This window comes from Acipenser ruthenus, unplaced genomic scaffold (assembly GCF_902713425.1).
Source record: "Acipenser ruthenus unplaced genomic scaffold, fAciRut3.2 maternal haplotype, whole genome shotgun sequence".
Classification (NCBI taxonomy): domain Eukaryota; kingdom Metazoa; phylum Chordata; class Actinopteri; order Acipenseriformes; family Acipenseridae; genus Acipenser; species Acipenser ruthenus.
Window position 1 is genome coordinate 102,718 of NW_026707313.1, and position 19,783 is coordinate 122,500.

The 19,783-nt window shown below is 47.7% G+C and overlaps 1 protein-coding gene across 4 annotated transcripts in view; it reads right to left on the bottom strand.

The window, feature by feature from the left end:
- Window positions 1-5,244: 5,244 nt before the first annotated feature.
- The window catches only part of LOC131725236 (gastrula zinc finger protein XlCGF57.1-like), an 18,891-nt gene continuing 4,352 nt past the window's right edge, over window positions 5,245-19,783 (bottom strand). For 2 of the 4 annotated variants that reach the window (XM_059018657.1, XM_059018656.1), the window contains exon 2: window positions 5,245-7,909. In XM_059018657.1, coding sequence (XP_058874640.1) covers window positions 6,225-7,874 — 1,650 coding nt within the window. In that variant the 5' untranslated portion in view covers window positions 7,875-7,909 and the 3' untranslated portion in view covers window positions 5,245-6,224. Of the gene's footprint in view, window positions 7,910-8,263; window positions 8,630-18,653; window positions 19,260-19,783 lie in introns of those variants that run through there. The other 2 variants (XM_059018659.1, XM_059018658.1) reach the window with 2 other exon arrangements.

Genomic DNA, 19,783 nt, shown 5'->3' on the forward strand with positions numbered 1-19,783 from the left:
AACGAGAGAGAGAGAGGAACGAGAGTGAAAGAGAGGAACGAGAGAGAAAGAGGGGAAAGAGAGAGAAAGAGAGGAATGAGAGAGAAAGAGAGGAACGAGAGAGAAAGAGGGGAACGAGAGAGAAAGAGGGGAATGAGAGAGAAAGAGGGGAACGAGAGTGAATGAGAGGAGTGATCGAGATAGAGGGGAACGAGAGAGAAAGAGGGGAACGAGAGAGAAAGAGGGGAACGAGAGAGAAAGAGATGAACGAGAGAGAAAGAGAGGAACGAGAGAGAAAGAGAGGAACGAGAGAGAAAGAGGGGAATGAGAGAGAAAGAGGGGAACGAGAGTGAATGAGAGGAGTGATCGAGATAGAGGGGAACGAGAGAGAAAGAGGGGAACGAGAGAGAAAGAGATGAACGAGAGAGAAAGAGAGGAACGAGAGAGAAAGAGAGGAACGAGAGAGAAAGAGAGGAACGAGAGAGAAAGAGGGGAATGAGAGAGAAACAGGGGAAAGAGAGTGAAAGAGAGGAGTGATCGAGAAAGAGGGGAACGAGAGAGAAAGAGGGGAACGAGAGAGAAAGAGGGGAACGAGAGAGAAAGAGGGGAACGAGAGAGAAAGAGGGGAACGAGAGAGAAAGAGGGGAACGAGAGAGAAAGAGAGGAACGAGAGAGAAAGAGGGGAACGAGAGAGAAAGAGGGGAACGAGAGAGAAAGAGGGGAACGAGAGAGAAAGAGGGGAATGAGAGAGAAAGAGGAACGAGAGAGAAAGAGGGGAACAGAGGAACGAGAGAGAAAGAGGGGAATGAGAGAGAAAGAGGGGAACGAGAGAGAAAGAGGGGAACGAGAGAGAAAGAGGGGAACGAGAGAGAAAGAGGGGAATGAGAGAGAAAGAGGAACGAGAGAGAAAGAGGGGAACAGAGGAACGAGAGAGAAAGAGGGGAATGAGAGAGAAAGAGGGGAACGAGAGTGAATGAGAGGAGTGATCGAGATAGAGGGGAACGAGAGAGAAAGAGGGGAACGAGAGAGAAAGAGATGAACGAGAGAGAAAGAGAGGAACGAGAGAGAAAGAGAGGAACGAGAGAGAAAGAGGGGAATGAGAGAGAAAGAGGGGAACGAGAGTGAATGAGAGGAGTGATCGAGATAGAGGGGAACGAGAGAGAAAGAGGGGAACGAGAGAGAAAGAGATGAACGAGAGAGAAAGAGAGGAACGAGAGAGAAAGAGAGGAACGAGAGAGAAAGAGGGGAATGAGAGAGAAACAGGGGAAAGAGAGTGAAAGAGAGGAGTGATCGAGAAAGAGGGGAACGAGAGAGTAAGAGGGGAACGAGAGAGAAAGAGGGGAACGAGAGAGAAAGAGGGGAACGAGAGAGAAAGAGGGGAACGAGAGAGAAAGAGGGGAACGAGAGAGAAAGAGGGGAACGAGAGAGAAAGAGGGGAACGAGAGAGAAAGAGGGGAACGAGAGAGAAAGAGGGGAACGAGAGAGAAAGAGGGGAATGAGAGAGAAAGAGGAACGAGAGAGAAAGAGGGGAACAGAGGAACGAGAGAGAAAGAGGGGAATGAGAGAGAAAGAGGGGAGTGATCGAGAAAGAGGGGAACGAGAGAGAAAGAGGGGAACGAGAGAGAAAGAGGGGAACGAGAGAGAAAGAGGGGAACGAGAGAGAAAGAGGGGAATGAGAGAGAAAGAGGAACGAGAGAGAAAGAGGGGAACAGAGGAACGAGAGAGAAAGAGGGGAATGAGAGAGAAAGAGGGGTGTCACAAAGACGGCCGGAGTGGGTGGCGTCAGACCAGAAGCAGGGAGTAAACAGACAGAGACTTGGGGTTTTGGTGGAGCTGAGTGAATGGTTTCGCTCAGCATTTAATAAAACAGCACAGAAAATAAAAGGTTTGAAACAACAAAAACACTGGACACGGCACTTGCGCCAAAATAAACAGACATACAAAACAACTAAACACTAAACAGACGGTGCAGGACAGACAGACAAACACGGTGAGTGAAAACACTTATCTTTACGCTTTTGCTTGCTTTTACTTTCTCCTTCTCCTTCTCTCTCTCCCGTTCTCCACTCACCGAACACCAACCCTGACTGACTAAAAAACGTGCATCTATATATACTGTTGTGCTGGGATTCAATTACTAATTAATTATTCACTTGAATCCCAGCACGTGAATTCATTACGTGAAACCCAGTGTTCACATATTATATTTTAAATGCACGTGCGTGATGTGCAATCCCGTGCCTAAATACAAATATACACTTTTTAAAAACACGTGAAACACAGACCCGTTTATATCCCGTGTACCAATGACTATACACCAACATTAACACACGCACGCAACACACAAATGCACACAGGGACGGGGCATATTGCCACAATTGGTTAATTGTGGGCTCTAGTTTTTCATTTAACATCGCTGAGTCCCTTGTCCCTGTGGATTGCAATCACAATGTAGAAACATCTAGAGAATGGATGGGAATGGGCAATAAACATCACTGCTGTTTCTCTTAAAGCGTGTTTATTTATTTCTAATACTGGACCCTGTCTTAATACTGTATCATTCAGAACAGAAAATAGGAGGCACTTTTTTACACAGAGAATTGTGAGGGTCTGGAACCAACTCCCCAGTAATGTTGTTGAAGCTGACACCCTGGGATCCTTCAAGAAGCTGCTTGATGAGATTCTGGGATCAATAAGCTACTAACAACCAAACGTGCAAGATGGGCTGAATGGGGCCTCCTCTCGTTTGTAAACTTTCTTATGTTCTTATGTTCTTATCTCCAGTTTCCACTAGCAAGAAGTTGCCTCACCGGCAGAGGGTTCAGAAAGTGCATGGCCGAACCTTTCACCTGCCCTTGCCTCTTCAGGAAACACTCAGCAAACTGCCCCCACCAACACTGATCAAACTGCCCCCATCCTTGTCAGATGACTTGGAACTCCACATCCTGGTATGCAGTGCACCAACAAAGTCCAAAACTGTTTGTGAAGACATCGTGGATCTCAATAAAGTGTATCATGTTTCACAGAAGTTAAAGGAAATCAATCCTTTCTACAAAGATAGCATCTTGCCACAAAACTGTCAAATTGCTTAATCACAATTTGAACACATTTCAGTGTCATTCTGACAATGAAGATGATGATGAAATCACTGTGGAGGAAACAACCAAAGAACAACCTCACCCCAAAGAACCGGAGGAAGAGGCTGTCATTTACCACAATTACACAATACATCCCACACACAGTGAAAGAAAGGTACAGCTACTGATCTTTACCAAATGCTTCACATACAAGATGACCCTCTGGAAGAATGGGGGAAAAAAACTAGACCTACTGTGTTTCCCAGACTTGTACTCATGGAATCCATGGTTCATTCATTCAGCCAAGTTAGGAGCAAGAATTGTGTGAATCTTGGGCCCCAGCACTTTTCCAAGTGTGCCTATTTGATTGATGCTTGACAAGTTTGCCCCAATTGCTTCTCCTAACTTGTTCTTTTGTGTTCGATATCACCCCTTTAAACGGCTGTTGCGTTTATCTAACTTTTTTTTTACATTGACAATGTTTTTGTTATAGATAGATCAATGTTTAAATGGTTCTGATGTTCGTAGTTTTCAAATGCACACAATATCATCAGATCAATTAAAGTCTTATCTTGTTTCAATTGTTCATCAAAGTAGAACTGTTTCTATTTTTAATCTTAAAGCGTTACATTGTATTACATGTTTTTCCTTCTGGTTTGTATGTAGATATTTCCTATACATAGTATTTTACATGAATCTTAAACTCTTTGAAAGGTGATACTTATTCTGGAGATGTGGTACTTGCTGAAAAGCACAGTTGGAATGTAGTTGGTATTCTCTGTGACACAAAGAGTTGCAGTTGGATGTGGAGTCGAGACATAGGATGGATGTCTGCATTACAGTGCTTCAAATGAAGCCCCATTCAAGCAGAGGCTCAATGGTTACTTCATTGTGAGAGGAGTCCAAATGCCAAGATAAAGAGGAGTTCATGCCTGTGTTTATTTAAATGTAGCGCTGTGACAGAAATACAATAAATCTCCCCAAGAACAGAGTTCCCTGGATGCTAGAAAGGGGGCGGCACTCCATTGCATTAATGCATTGACCCGGAAGGGAAATGACATGGCAGCCGCAGATTGGAGGGGCAGCTGCACTCGTATACCAAGGGGTCATGACGCAATCTGTTCCTTCACTTTGGTTTGAGTTTTGAACCTGTAAGGACCGCAAGAGACCCTGTGAAAAATTACGTATTGGGAGTGTTTTGCTTGCTTGTCTGTAATTGTCTTGTTTTGTAAATTTCCCTTGTTTTGTAAATTTTGTATCTTCAATGTCCCTCCTCGTTTTTGTTCCAACTGTACCCTAAATTACTTAATTGGACCAAGTAAACCCAGCCAGCAGCACACATGCATTCATTACAACGCATAAGCGAAAACATAATTCTATGAAAACACTTAAGAAGTTAATATCCCAAAAAGCATGTTAATTTAAGAATATCATCACTTTTTGTTTGTCTGTGTATATTTCCAATCTGTAATCCAAGCCTCCACTAACAACCCACGTAAACTATTCTCTACCTTCTCCTCCCTCCTAAACCCTCCCCCCTCCTCCTTCCTCCTCTATCTCCCCTGATGACTTTGCCTCCTTCTTCTCTTCTAAAATCTCAGATATCCGCAAACTCTTTAACACCTCTCCCTCCCCCGCACCCCCTCCCGCTCCAACTCCTACACCCACTGCAACCCCTACTAACTCGCCCTCCCTCTCCACCTTCTTGCCCCTCTCGGACTCTGACCTCTCCTCCCTGCTCCAGGGTCACAAACCCACCACGTGTGCCTTGGACCCCCTCCCCACTCACCTCTTTCAAGCTGCTGCTCCTGCTCTACTCCCCTTCATCTCCTCCCTCCTAAACACTTCTCTATTTTACTGCATTTAATCCTGTACTTCAGAATACTGTAATCTGCCAAGTGTTTAACCTGTAGTACTTTGTATTTAATCATATCTTGATGTAACTATCACTATTTAATCATATCCTGATGTAACTATCACTATTATCTGCTGTATTATTGAATTGTGGTTTGTCACACTTGAACAAAAGTTATTGTATTTCTTGCTCTCATTGTATTACTTGGATTGTAACACTTGAAATGTATTTGCTTACGATTGTAAGTCGCCCTGGATAAGGGCGTCTGCTAAGAAATAAATAATAATAACAATAATAATAATAATAATAATTAATAATAATAATAATTTTGGTTGTGTAAAAGGAAAGTACAGTGTATACAGTAGGCTACGCAAGTAAATACTTTTAGCATATTTCAGTTGTCTGTGCACTACATTAATTACTGAGAAGAAAAGATTTCCGTTTGTGTTTAATTAAAGAACTCTGCAATGATCTGTTTACATGCTTCTCTTCATTAATAAATCACCTTAAGATCTAAAAGGAAAACCAAATGTATTTATTGCCATTGTTATTTAACATACTATTAACACATTTTTTGCTTTCTTTTATATTTTAAGGTGCTTTATTTTAAAAGTAACTCAAAGCCCTGAAACTCTTAAACAGGAAGTTTCACATACATATGAACAACGAGTTGAATCTACACCAGTGGGAGGCATGCGTAAAATAACAGGCACAATCCGAAGTCTTAAATCAGGAAAAAAATGATAATACATGAAGGGTAAGCATTTGTATACAAAAGTAGTTTGAAACAAACATTCATAATTAAACTACCGCAGAAAGGATGAAACGAAGTTACAGGAATGAAAATTACTTTAATACATCACGGCTAGTTCTACAAAGTCACAAAAAAACTACGAAAAGTCAAGATACAAAAAAAATTAATGATATCCAGAGCTTTATATATGCTACTGGCAGCTTAATGTGTTGCATCAAACATATATAGTGTTCAGAGAAAAAGCTTGGCATATATTTCCAATGTGTCCCTTCTAAGTAGAATGACCCTGAAACTGTCATAAATCCTCACAGCATGATGAGTGAGATTCATTTCCAATTCAGGGGCAGGAGTGGAGCTGAATCCCAGGGCTCTCCAGTTCACTCTGAAAGAAGGGATCTGTCTCTTCAGTTTGACACGCTCCCCTTCTCAGTGTCTCTGGATTCAGGCTGGCTCTCACTCCTGGAGACCCCCTTCATTTACTGCAGGATGAGAGAGAGAGAGAGAGAGAGAGAGAGAGAGAGAGAGAGAGAGAGAGAGAGAGAGAGAGAGAATGAATTAGTCAGCTCTCCACACACTCAAACATGTAGGGTGGAGAGGTGAGGGACTGGGAGGGAGGGAGGCTGGCTTCAGTGTGAATTTGCAGGTGTCGTTTTAGGGTGCTTGACTGTCTGAATCTCTCCCCACATTCGGTACAGCGATATGGCTTCTCTCCAGTGTGAATTCGCTGGTGTGCTTTTAGGGTTCCTGATTCAGTGAAGCTCTCCCCACATTCGGTACAGTGATATGGCTTCTCTCCAGTGTGAATTCGTTGGTGTGTTTTTAGGGTTCCTGATTCAGTGAAGCTCTCCCCACATTCAGTACAGTGATACGGCTTCTCTCCAGTGTGAATTCGTTGGTGTGTTTTTAGTTGTCCTGATTCAGTGAAGCTTTTCCCACATTCATTACAGTAATATGGCTTCTCTCCAGTGTGAATTCGTTGGTGTAGTTGTAGGCTTTTTAAGCAACTAAAGTTCTTTCCACATTCAGAACAGTGATATGGCTTCTCTCCAGTATGAATTCGTTGGTGTCTTTTTAGGTTTTCTAACCGACTGAAGCTGTCCCCACATTCAACACAGTGATACGGCTTCTCTCCAGTGTGAGTTCGCTGGTGTGTTTTTAGGTGACCTAATTGACTGAAGCTCTTCCAACATTCAGTACAGTGATACGGCTTCTCTCCAGTGTGAATTCGCTGGTGTGTTTTTAGGCTTCCTAACACACTGAAGCTCTTCCCACATTCAGAACAGTGATACGGCTTCTCTCCAGAGTGAATTCGCTGCTGTGTTTTTAGGTTTCCTAACTGACTGAAACTCTCCCCATATTTAGGACAGTGATGCAGCGCCTCTCCAGTGTGAATTCGCTGGTGTGTTTTTAGGTTTCCTAATCGACTGAAGCTCTTCCAACATTCAGAACAATGATGTGATATCTTTGGCCGGGATATGTTTTCTGAATCCTTACACAACAAATCAACAGACTGTTCAATGTAGAAAGGCTGCAATTCAGTCTCTTCCTCTTTCATGTGGACAGGCTCCAGTTCAGTCTCTTCTTTCATGTGGACAGGATCCAGTTCAGTCTCTTCTTTCATGTGGACAGGCTCCAGTTCAGTCTCTTCTTTAATGTGGACAGGCTCCAGTTCAGTCTCTTCTTTAATGTGGACAGGCTCCAGTTCAGTCTCTTCTTTAATGTGGACAGGCTCCAGTTCAGTCTCTTCTTTCATGTGGACAGGATCCAGTTCAGTCTCTTCTTTCATGTGGACAGGCTCCAGTTCAGTCTCTTCTTTAATGTGGACAGGCTCCAGTTCAGTCTCTTCTTTAATGTGGACAGGCTCCAGTTCAGTCTCTTCTTTAATGTGGACAGGCTCCAGTTCAGTCTCTTCTTTCATGTGGACAGGATCCAGTTCAGTCTCTTCTTTCATGTGGACAGGCTCCAGTTCAGTCTCTTCTTTAATGTGGACAGGCTCCAGTTCAGTCTCTTCTTTAATGTGGACAGGCTCCAGTTCAGTCTCTTCTTTAATGTGGACAGGCTCCAGTTCAGTCTCTTCTTCTTTAATATGGACAGGCTCCAGTTCAGTCTCTTCTTTAATGTGGACAGGCTCCAGTTCAGGCATCTCCTGTTTAATGCAGACAGGTACCAATTCCTGAACCTCCTCCTGTTTAATGTAAACAGACTCCATCTTTCTAACTTTGCTTTCACCAGGATAAGGCAGTCCTGAAAACAGAAAATGAAATGAAGTATTACGATCTGTTCTCTTATCGGTGTTTACACTTACAACTTGGACCTGAACTGGCTTAGGTTCGATCAGATTCAAAGATTCTTATCATTTGACCCCCCGTTTAAAACATAAATGCGTGTCTCAGTGATGTCACGCAAAAAAATAAGATATCAGAGAGTGAAATCCAATCCCTCCCTAATGCAATGATATGCGTTTCCAACTTGCACGGCAGTATGGTGTCCCAGTAAGTCAAAAAAATGAAGTCCTTAAAGGGTTAAGTGCACATGTATAATATGTTAGTCTTTATATAATACCTGTGAAAAGTAAAATATAAAGGCCAGTTTACTTACCTGTTGTTAAAGGAGGACAGCAGGACAGCAGGGTGGCAGCATGAAGAGGAAAAGAGAAAAAGAGTTAGGCAGGAACGCTGAGCACAGGGATCTCTTTGAAACGATGCACATTTTAATAGTAAATAATGTACATACTGGCCGCATCATTACTGCGTTTGTGAGAGCAGGCTGGAAGACGCCATGTTGTGGGACATTGATCATTACCGTAGCCTGGTTATTATTATTATTATTATTATTATTATTATTATTATTATTATTATTATTATTATTAGGCAGACTTTATCCAAAGAGACTTACATGTGTTACAGGGCAGTACACTACTAGAATACAATGAGATAAAAACCCTTTAAAACACCAGAATAATTCTAGAACCCTTCTCAATTTTTTGCAAAAATTACAAGAAATGTACAGGATTTAGCTCGATTTACTTGATTTATTCAAAACTCAAAAAGGAGGAAAATCTAAAAATTACAAGTGTTTTAAAATTTTAAACAGGTCTACTCATTCTTTGCAATAACAAACTTTTTTTTTACTCTATAACTTGTCATGAAAATAAAAAATGAAAGACTTTAAGAAACTAGTTACAAAAATGTAACCTTCTATTATACATGGTTTGTTGTTTCATACTTGGAAACAATACTGTGTTTGATTTTAAGCAATTGAATTTAAATATTTACATTGATTAAACCTATAAATTTCTATAACAACTGTGGCTTTAAAACAGCAATATTAATATTATAAAACTGTTTAATTGGATTGTGTAAGTGTTGAATTGTTTAATTGGTGTGAGGATTGTGGAAGTGTTGAATCTGCTGAAAGCCCAGAGCACAGCCATCACTACACAGCAAACCCCAGAGCACAGCTATCACTGCCCAGCACAAACCCCAGAGCACAGATAACACTGCCCAGCACAAACCAGAGCACAGCTATCACTGCGCAGCAAACCCCAGAGCACAGCTATCACTGCACAGCAAACCCCAGAACACAGCTATCACTGCACAGCAAACCCCAGAGCACAGCTATCACTGCACAGCAAACCCCAGAGCACAGCTAACACTGCCCAGCACAAACCAGAGCACAGCTATCACTGCACAGCAAACCCCAGAACACAGCTATCACTGCACAGCAAACCCCAGAGCACAGCTATCACTGCACAGCACAAACCCCAGAGCACAGCTATCACTGCCCAGCAAAACCCCAGAGCACCGCTATCACTGCCCAGCACAAATCAGAGCACAGCTATCACTGCACAGCAAACCCCAGAGCACAGCTATCACTGCCCAGCACAAACCAGAGCACAGCTATCACTGCACAGCACAAACCCCAGAGCACAGCTATCACTGCACAGCAAACCCCAGAGCACAGCTATCACTGCCCAGCACAAACCAGAGCACCACTATCACTGCCCAGCACAAACCCCAGAGCACAGCTATCACTGCCCAGCACAAACCAGAGCACAGCTATCACTGCCCAGCAAACCCCAGAGCACAGCTATCACTGCCCAGCACAAACCCCAGAGCACAGCTATCACTGCCCAGCACAAACCCCAGAGCACAGCTATCACTGCACAGCAAACCCCAGAGCACTGCTATCACTGGTGAGCACAAACCCCAGAGCACAGCTATCACTGCACAGCAAACCCCAGAGCACTGCTATCACTGCACAGCACAAACCAGAGCACAGCTATCACTGCACAGCAAACCCCAGAGCACAGCTATCACTGCACAGCACAAACCCCAGAGCACAGCTATCACTGCACAGCAAACCCCAGAGAACAGCTATCACTGCACAGCACAAACCAGAGCACAGCTATCACTGCCCAGCACAAACCAGAGCACAGCTATCACTGCACAGCACAAACCAGAGCACAGCTATCACTGCACAGCAAACCCAAGAGCACAGCTATCACTGCACAGCAAACCCCAGAGCACAGCTATCACTGCCCAGCACAAACCAGAGCACAGCTATCACTGCCCAGCACAAACCCCAGAGCACAGCTATCACTGCCCAGCACAAACCTGAGCACAGCTATCACTGCACAGCAAACCCCAGAGCACAGCTATCACTGCCCAGCACAAACCCCAGAGCACAGCTATCACTGCCCAGCACAAAACCCAGAGCACAGCTATCACTGCCCAGCACAAACCCCAGAGCACAGCTATCACTGCCCAGCACAAACCCCAGAGCACAGCTATCACTGCACAGCAAACCCCAGAGCACAGCTATCACTGCCCAGCACAAACCTGAGCACAGCTATCACTGCACAGCAAACCCCAGAGCACAGCTATCACTGAACAGCACAAACCCCAGAGCACAGCTATCACTGCCCAGCAAACCCCAGAGCACAGCTATCACTGCCCAGCACAAACCAGAGCACAGCTATCACTGCCCAGCACAAACCAGAGCACAGCTATCACTGCCCAGCACAAACCCCAGAGCACAGCTATCACTGCACAGCACAAACCCCAGAGCACAGCTATCACTGCCCAGCACAAACCCCAGAGCACAGCTATCACTGCCCAGCACAAACCCCAGAGCACAGCTATCACTGCACAGCAAACCCCAGAGCACAGCTATCACTGCCCAGCACAAACCTGAGCACAGCTATCACTGCACAGCAAACCCCAGAGCACAGCTATCACTGAACAGCACAAACCCCAGAGCACAGCTATCACTGCCCAGCAAACCCCAGAGCACAGCTATCACTGCCCAGCACAAACCAGAGCACAGCTATCACTGCCCAGCACAAACCAGAGCACAGCTATCACTGCCCAGCACAAACCCCAGAGCACAGCTATCACTGCACAGCACAAACCCCAGAGCACAGCTATCACTGCCCAGCAAAACCCCAGAGCACCGCTATCACTGCCCAGCACAAACCAGAGCACAGCTATCACTGCACAGCAAACCCCAGAGCACAGCTATCACTGCCCAGCACAAACCAGAGCACAGCTATCACTGCCCAGCACAAACCAGAGCACAGCTATCACTGCACAGCACAAACCAGAGCACAGCTATCACTGGTGAGCACAAACCCCAGAGCACAGCTATCACTGCACAGCAAACCCCAGAGCACCACTATCACTGCCCAGCACAAACCCCAGAGCACAGCTATCACTGCCCAGCACAAACCAGAGCACAGCTATCACTGCACAGCAAACCCAAGAGCACAGCTATCACTGCACAGCACAAACCCCAGAGCACAGCTATCACTGCACAGCAAACCCCAGAGAACAGCTATCACTGCCCAGCACAAACCAGAGCACAGCTATCACTGCCCAGCACAAACCAGAGCACAGCTATCACTGCACAGCACAAACCAGAGCACAGCTATCACTGCACAGCAAACCCAAGAGCACAGCTATCACTGCACAGCAAACCCCAGAGCACAGCTATCACTGCCCAGCACAAACCTGAGCACAGCTATCACTGCACAGCAAACCCCAGAGCACAGCTATCACTGCCCAGCACAAACCCCAGAGCACAGCTATCACTGCCCAGCAAACCCCAGAGCACAGCTATCACTGCCCAGCACAAACCAGAGCACAGCTATCACTGCCCAGCACAAACCAGAGCACAGCTATCACTGCCCAGCACAAACCCCAGAGCACAGCTATCACTGCACAGCACAAACCCCAGAGCACAGCTATCACTGCCCAGCACAAACCCCAGAGCACAGCTATCACTGCCCAGCACAAACCCCAGAGCACAGCTATCACTGCACAGCAAACCCCAGAGCACAGCTATCACTGCCCAGCACAAACCTGAGCACAGCTATCACTGCACAGCAAACCCCAGAGCACAGCTATCACTGCCCAGCAAACCCCAGAGCACAGCTATCACTGCCCAGCACAAACCAGAGCACAGCTATCACTGCCCAGCACAAACCAGAGCACAGCTATCACTGCACAGCACAAACCCCAGAGCACAGCTATCACTGCACAGCAAACCCCAGAGCACAGCTATCACTGCACTGCAAACCCCAGAGCACAGCTATCACTGCCCGGCACAAACCCCAGAGCACAGCTATCACTGCACAGCAAACCCCAGAGCACAGCTATCACTGCACAGCAAAACCCCAGAGGCACAGCTATCACTGCCCAGCACAAACCAGAGCACAGCTATCACTGCACAGCTATCACTACCCAGCACAAACCCCAGAGCACAGCTATCACTGCACAGCAAACCCCAGAGCACAGCTATCACTGCACAGCAAACCCCAGAGCACTGCTATCACTGCACAGCAAAACCCCAGAGCACAGCTATCACTGCACAGCACAAACCCCAGAACACAGCTATCACTGCACAGCACAAACCAGAGCACAGCTATCACTGCCCAGCACAAACCTGAGCACAGCTGTCACTGCCCAGCACAAACCCCAGAGCACAGCTATCACTGCCCAGCACAAACCCCAGAGCACAGCTATCACTGCCCAGCACAAACCCCAGAGCACAGCTATCACTGCACAGCAAACCCCAGAGCACAGCTATCACTGCACAGCAAACCCCAGAGCACTGCTATCACTGCACAGCAAAACCCCAGAGCACAGCTATCACTGCCCAGCACAAACCCCAGAGCACAGCTATCACTGCCCAGCAAACCCCAGAGCACAGCTATCACTGCCCAGCACAAACCCCAGAGCACAGCTATCACTGCACAGCACAAACCCCAGAGCACAGCTATCACTGCCCAGCACAAACCAGAGCACAGCTATCACTGCCCAGCACAAACCAGAGCACAGCTATCACTGCACAGCAAACCCCAGAGCACAGCTATTACTGCACAGCAAACACCAGAGCACTGCTATCACTGCCCAGCAAAACCCCAGAGCACAGCTATCACTGCACAGCAAACCCCAGAGCACTGCTATCACTGCACAGCACAAACCAGAGCACAGCTATCACTGCCCAGCAAACCCCAGAGCACAGCTATCACTGCCCAGCAAACCCCAGAGCACAGCTATCACTGCCCAGCACAAACCAGAGCACAGCTATCACTGCCCAGCACAAACCAGAGCACAGCTATCACTGCCCAGCACAAACCCCAGAGCACAGCTATCACTGCACAGCACAAACCCCAGAGCACAGCTATCACTGCCCAGCACAAACCCCAGAGCACAGCTATCACTGCCCAGCACAAACCCCAGAGCACAGCTATCACTGCACAGCACAAACCCCAGAGCACAGCTATCACTGCACAGCAAACCCCAGAGCACAGCTATCACTGCCCAGCACAAACCCCAGATAACAGCTATCACTGCACAGCAAACCCCAGAGCACAGCTATCACTGCACAGCACAAACCCCAGAGCACAGCTATCACTGCCCAGCACAAACCCCAGAGCACCGCTAACACTGCACAGCAAACCCCAGAGCACTGCTATCAATGCCCAGCAAAACCCCAGAGCACTGCTATCACTGCACAGCAAACCCCAGAGCACAGCTATCACTGCACAGCACAAACCCCAGAGCACAGCTATCACTGCACAGCAAACCCCAGAGCACAGCTATCACTGCACAGCACAAACCCCAGAGCACAGCTATCACTGCACAGCAAACCCCAGAGCACAGCTATCACTGCCCAGCACAAACCCCAGATAACAGCTATCACTGCACAGCAAACCCCAGAGCACAGCTATCACTGCCCAGCACAAACCCCAGAGCACAGCTATCACTGCCCAGCACAAACCCCAGAGAACAGCTATCACTGCACAGCAAACCCCTGAGCACTGCTATCACTGCCCAGCAAAACCCCAGAGCACAGCTATCACTGCACAGCAAACCCCAGAGCACTGCTATCACTGCCCAGCACAAACCTGAGCACAGCTATCACTGCACAGCAAACCCCAGAGCACAGCTATCACTGCACAGCACAAACCCCAGAGCACAGCTATCACTGCCCAGCACAAACCCCAGAGCACCGCTATCACTGCCCAGCAAACCCCAGAGCACAGCTATCACTGCCCAGCACAAACCAGAGCACAGCTATCACTGCCCAGCACAAACCAGAGCACAGCTATCACTGCCCAGCACAAACCAGAGCACAGCTATCACTGCCCAGCACAAACCAGAGCACAGCTATCACTGCACAGCACAAACCACAGAGCACAGCTATCAGTGCACAGCACAAACCAGAGCACAGCTATCACTGCCCAGCACAAACCAGAGCACAGCTATCACTGCCCAGCAAACCCCAGAGCACAGCTATCACTGCAGAGCAAACCCCAGAGCACAGCTATCACTGCACAGCACAATCCCCAGAGCAAAGCTATCACTGCACAGCACAAACCCCAGAGCACAGCTATCACTGCCCAGCACAAAACCCCAGAGCACAGCTATCACTGCCCAGCACAAACCCCAGAGCACAGCTATCACTGCCCAGCACAAACCAGAGCACAGCTATCACTGCCCAGCAAACCCCAGAGCACAGCTATCACTGCCCAGAACAAACCAGAGCACAGCTATCACTGCACAGCAAATCCCAGAGCACAGCTATCACTGCACAGCAAACCCCAGAGCACAGCTACCACTGCCCAGCACAAACCAGAGCACAGCTATCACTGCACAGCAAACCCCAGAGCACAGCTATCACTGCACAGCACAAACCCCAGAGCACAGCTATCACTGCCCAGCACAAACCCCAGAGCACAGCTATCACTGCACAGCAAACCCCAGAGCACAGCTATCACTGCACAGCACAAACCAGAGCACAGCTATCACTGCACAGCACAAACCAGAGCACAGCTATCACTGCACAGCAAACCCAAGAGCACAGCTATCACTGCACAGCAAACCCCAGAGCACAGCTATCACTGCCCAGCACAAACCCCAGAGAACAGCTATCACTGCACAGCAAACCCCAGAGCACAGCTATCACTGCACAGCACAAACCCCAGAGCACAGCTATCACTGCCCAGCACAAACCCCAGAGAACAGCTATCACTGCACAGCAAACCCCAGAGCACTGCTATCACTGCCCAGCAAAACCCCAGAGCACAGCTATCACTGCACAGCAAACCCCAGAGCACTGCTATCACTGCACAGCACAAACCAGAGCACAGCTATCACTGCACAGCAAACCCCAGAGCACAGCTATCACTGCCCAGCACAAACTCCAGAGCACAGCTATCACTGCCCAGCACAAACCTGAGCACAGCTATCACTGCACAGCAAACCCCAGAGCACAGCTATCACTGCACAGCAAACCCCAGAGCACAGCTATCACTGCCCAGCACAAACCCCAGAGCACCGCTATCACTGCCCAGCAAACCCCAGAGCACAGCTATCACTGCCCAGCACAAACCAGAGCACAGCTATCACTGCCCAGCACAAACCAGAGCACAGCTATCACTGCACAGCACAAACCACAGAGCACAGCTATCAGTGCACAGCACAAACCAGAGCACAGCTATCACTGCCCAGCAAACCCCAGAGCACAGCTATCACTGCAGAGCAAACCCCAGAGCACAGCTATCACTGCACAGCACAAACCCCAGAGCAAAGCTATCACTGCACAGCACAAACCCCAGAGCACAGCTATCACTGCCCAGCACAAAACCCCAGAGCACAGCTATCACTGCCCAGCACAAACCCCAGAGCACAGCTATCACTGCCCAGCACAAACCAGAGCACAGCTATCACTGCCCAGCACAAACCAGAGCACAGCTATCACTGCCCAGCAAACCCCAGAGCACAGCTATCACTGCCCAGAACAAACCAGAGCACAGCTATCACTGCACAGCAAATCCCAGAGCACAGCTATCACTGCCTAGCAAACCAGAGCACAGCTATCACTGCACAGCACAAACCCCAGAGCACAGCTATCACTGCACAGCACAAACCCCAGAGCACAGCTATCACTGCCCAGCACAAACCCCAGAGCACAGCTATCACTGCACAGCACAAACTAGAGCACAGCTATCACTGCACAGCAAACCCCAGAGCACTGCTATCACTGCACAGCAAACCCCAGAACACAGCTATCACTGCACAGCAAACCCCAGAGCACAGCTATCACTGCCCAGCACAAACCAGAGCACAGCTATCACTGCACAGCACAAACCCCAGAGCACAGCTATCACTGCCCAGCACAAACCCCAGAGCACAGCTATCACTGCACAGCACAAACCCCAGAGCACAGCTATCACTGCCCAGCACAAACCCCAGAACACAGCTATCGCTGCACAGCAAACCCCAGAGCACTGCTATCACTGCCCAGCAAAACCCCAGAGCACAGCTATCACTGCCCAGCACAAACCAGAGCACAGCTATCACTGCACAGCACAAACCCCAGAGCACAGCTATCACTGCACAGCACAAACCAGAGCACAGCTATCACTGCCCAGCAAACCCCAGAGCACTGCTATCACTGCCCAGCACAAACCCCAGAGCACAGCTATCACTGCACAGCACAAACCAGAGCACAGCTATCACTGCCCAGCACAAACCCCAGAGCACAGCTATCACTGCCCAGCACAAACCCCAGAGGCACAGCTATCACTGCCCAGCACAAACCCCAGAGCACAGCTATCACTGCCCAGCACAAACCCCAGAGCACAGCTATCACTGCCCAGCACAAACCCCAGAGCACAGCTATCACTGCCCAGCACAAACCCCAGAGCACAGCTATCACTGCCCAGCACAAACCCCAGAGCACAGCTATCACTGCACAGCACAAACCCCAGAGCACAGCTATCACTGCACAGCAAACCCCAGAGCACAGCTATCACTGCACAGCAAACCCCAGAGCACAGCTATCACTGCACAGCACAAACCAGAGCACAGCTATCACTGCCCAGCACAAACCCCAGAGCACAGCTATCACTGCACAGCACAAACCCCAGAGCACAGCTATCACTGCACAGCAAACCCCAGAGCACAGCTATCACTGCACAGCAAACCCCAGAGCACAGCTATCACTGCCCAGCACAAACCCCAGAGCACAGCTATCACTGCCCAGCACAAACCAGAGCACAGCTATCACTGCCCAGCACAAACCCCAGAGCACCGCTATCACTGCACAGCAAACCCCAGAGCACAGCTATCACTGCCCAGCACAAACCAGAGCACAGCTATCACTGCACAGCACAAACCCCAGAGCACCGCTATCACTGCCCAGCACAAACCAGAGCACAGCTATCACTGCCTAGCACAAACCCCAGAGCACAGCTATCACTGCACAGCACAAACCCCAGAGCACAGCTATCACTGCCCAGCACAAACCACAGAGCACAGCTATCACTGCACAGCACAAACCCCAGAGCACAGCTATCACTGCCCAGCACAAACCAGAGCACAGCTATCACTGTCCAGCAAACCCCAGAGCACAGCTATCACTGCCCAGCACAAACCAGAGCACAGCTATCACTGCCCAGCACAAACCAGAGCACAGCTATCACTGCCCAGCACAAACCAGAGCACAGCTATCACTGCCCAGCACAAACCAGAGCACAGCTATCACTGTTCATCAAACCACAGAGCACAGCTATCACTGCCTAGCACAAACCCCAGAGCACAGCTATCACTGCACAGCACAAACCCCAGAGCACAGCTATCACTGCACAGCACAAACCCCAGAGCACAGCTATCACTGCCCAGCACAAACCACAGAGCACAGCTATCACTGCACAGCACAAACCCCAGAGCACAGCTATCACTGCCCAGCACAAACCAGAGCACAGCTATCACTGTCCAGCAAACCCCAGAGCACAGCTATCACTGCCCAGCACAAACCAGAGCACAGCTATCACTGCCCAGCACAAACCAGAGCACAGCTATCACTGCCCAGCACAAACCAGAGCACAGCTATCACTGCCCAGCACAAACCAGAGCACAGCTATCACTGTTCATCAAACCACAGAGCACAGCTATCACTGCCCAGCACAAACCCCAGAGCACCACTATCACTGCACAGCACAAACCAGAGCACAGCTATCACTGCACAGCAAACCCCAGAACACCACTATCACTGCCCAGCACAAACCCCAGAGCACAGCTATCACTGCACAGCAAACCCCAGAGCACAGCTATCACTGCACAGCAAACCCCAGAGCACAGCTATCACTGCACAGCAAACCCCAGAGCACAGCTATCACTGCACAGCACAAACCAGAGCACAGCTATCACTGCACAGCAAACCCTGTAAATTAAAGCCTATACATAAATAATTTACATTTGCATTCTCTGAATATTGAAAAAGAAAATCTTTTTTAAATCGTGTTACACGTAATCAGTCACCATCCAGTGCGTTCTGTTTATTCTGGATGTTTGCTTTTTACTGCATTCAGTAACTCCATCCACAGTAATTCTGAATGCTTTCATTTCAAATGGTGAAGCATTGAACTTGTGTTTTTGTGGTAGGGCAATTTTGTTTGGCATAATTATTTACATACCACAGTTCTCTTGTCCAGTTCCTCAAAATAACTTCAAATGTGCTTTTGCCTCGTTCCTTTGTTTAGAGATGCAATTCTATTTAAAATACAGCAGAAAAAAACACTTTTCTTACCCCATGTGGACTGAACCATGCCCACTACAGCATGAACAGACGTGTTGAGAATAAAACCAGCCCCAGTGTCAATCTTTCTATTGCACCAATTCTAAAAACTACTTGGAGGCAATTGCCAAACCCCTTCCCTTTTATAATTTCCACCCTTACCACAGCAGTTGGATACGCGATGGACTGCTGTATATGATGATAAATTACTAAAATGAATACATAAATAAAGTATGCGTTTGGTGAAATTTGTCACGTGACCGGTTATACATCTAGCATATTATTCAACGTTTAACCACCTTTGTAGAGTTTATACATTTAAACTTCCCATCCCTAGTATATCCATTGCTGCAGCACCAGTGGATGATGGATGTGTCTTGTGTCATCTGGAAAGAGCTGCATGTTCTACCTCTTGCCTGATGATGGCAGTCTGAAGTTACTTGTGTTGTCTGGTTCCTTTGGCTGCTTGTGTGGGGTGGGAATGGAGAGTTAGGGTTAAAAACACTAATGCCACATTCCCTTGCTTTTGTGGCGATGAGTTTAACCCTAACTGCTGCATTAACATAGTTTACTGCAATGAATTTCTTTGCTTTTTGAGAAGACAGTTTTTATATTTATTATAAACTAGAGCTCTTGTGTGGAGGTGTTCCATACATGACTGCTGCATTTCACCACATTGTATTAGACATGTTAATGCAAAGAGTGCAGACTCAGGAACTCTAGCAAAATAGTACAACAAGGTTGATTGTATATACATTGTTTTTTTAATCTATGACACATAATTTTAAGATAAGAAATGCTGGACTGTTATCATTTTTATTACTATAACTCAGGAAATGTTTCATATATTTTCACCAAACCCTCGAAAGGCCCGTCCTCAGCACAGACCGCGTGTACCTCACTCAGTTTGGTGCATAAATTCAATTCGGTGAGCAAAAAAAACATGTTCGGTGAATTTGAGGAGTAGGACCCCAGCAGAGCTACTGAATATTGAGGCTCTGAATTTGAGGAGCAGGACCCCAGCAGAGC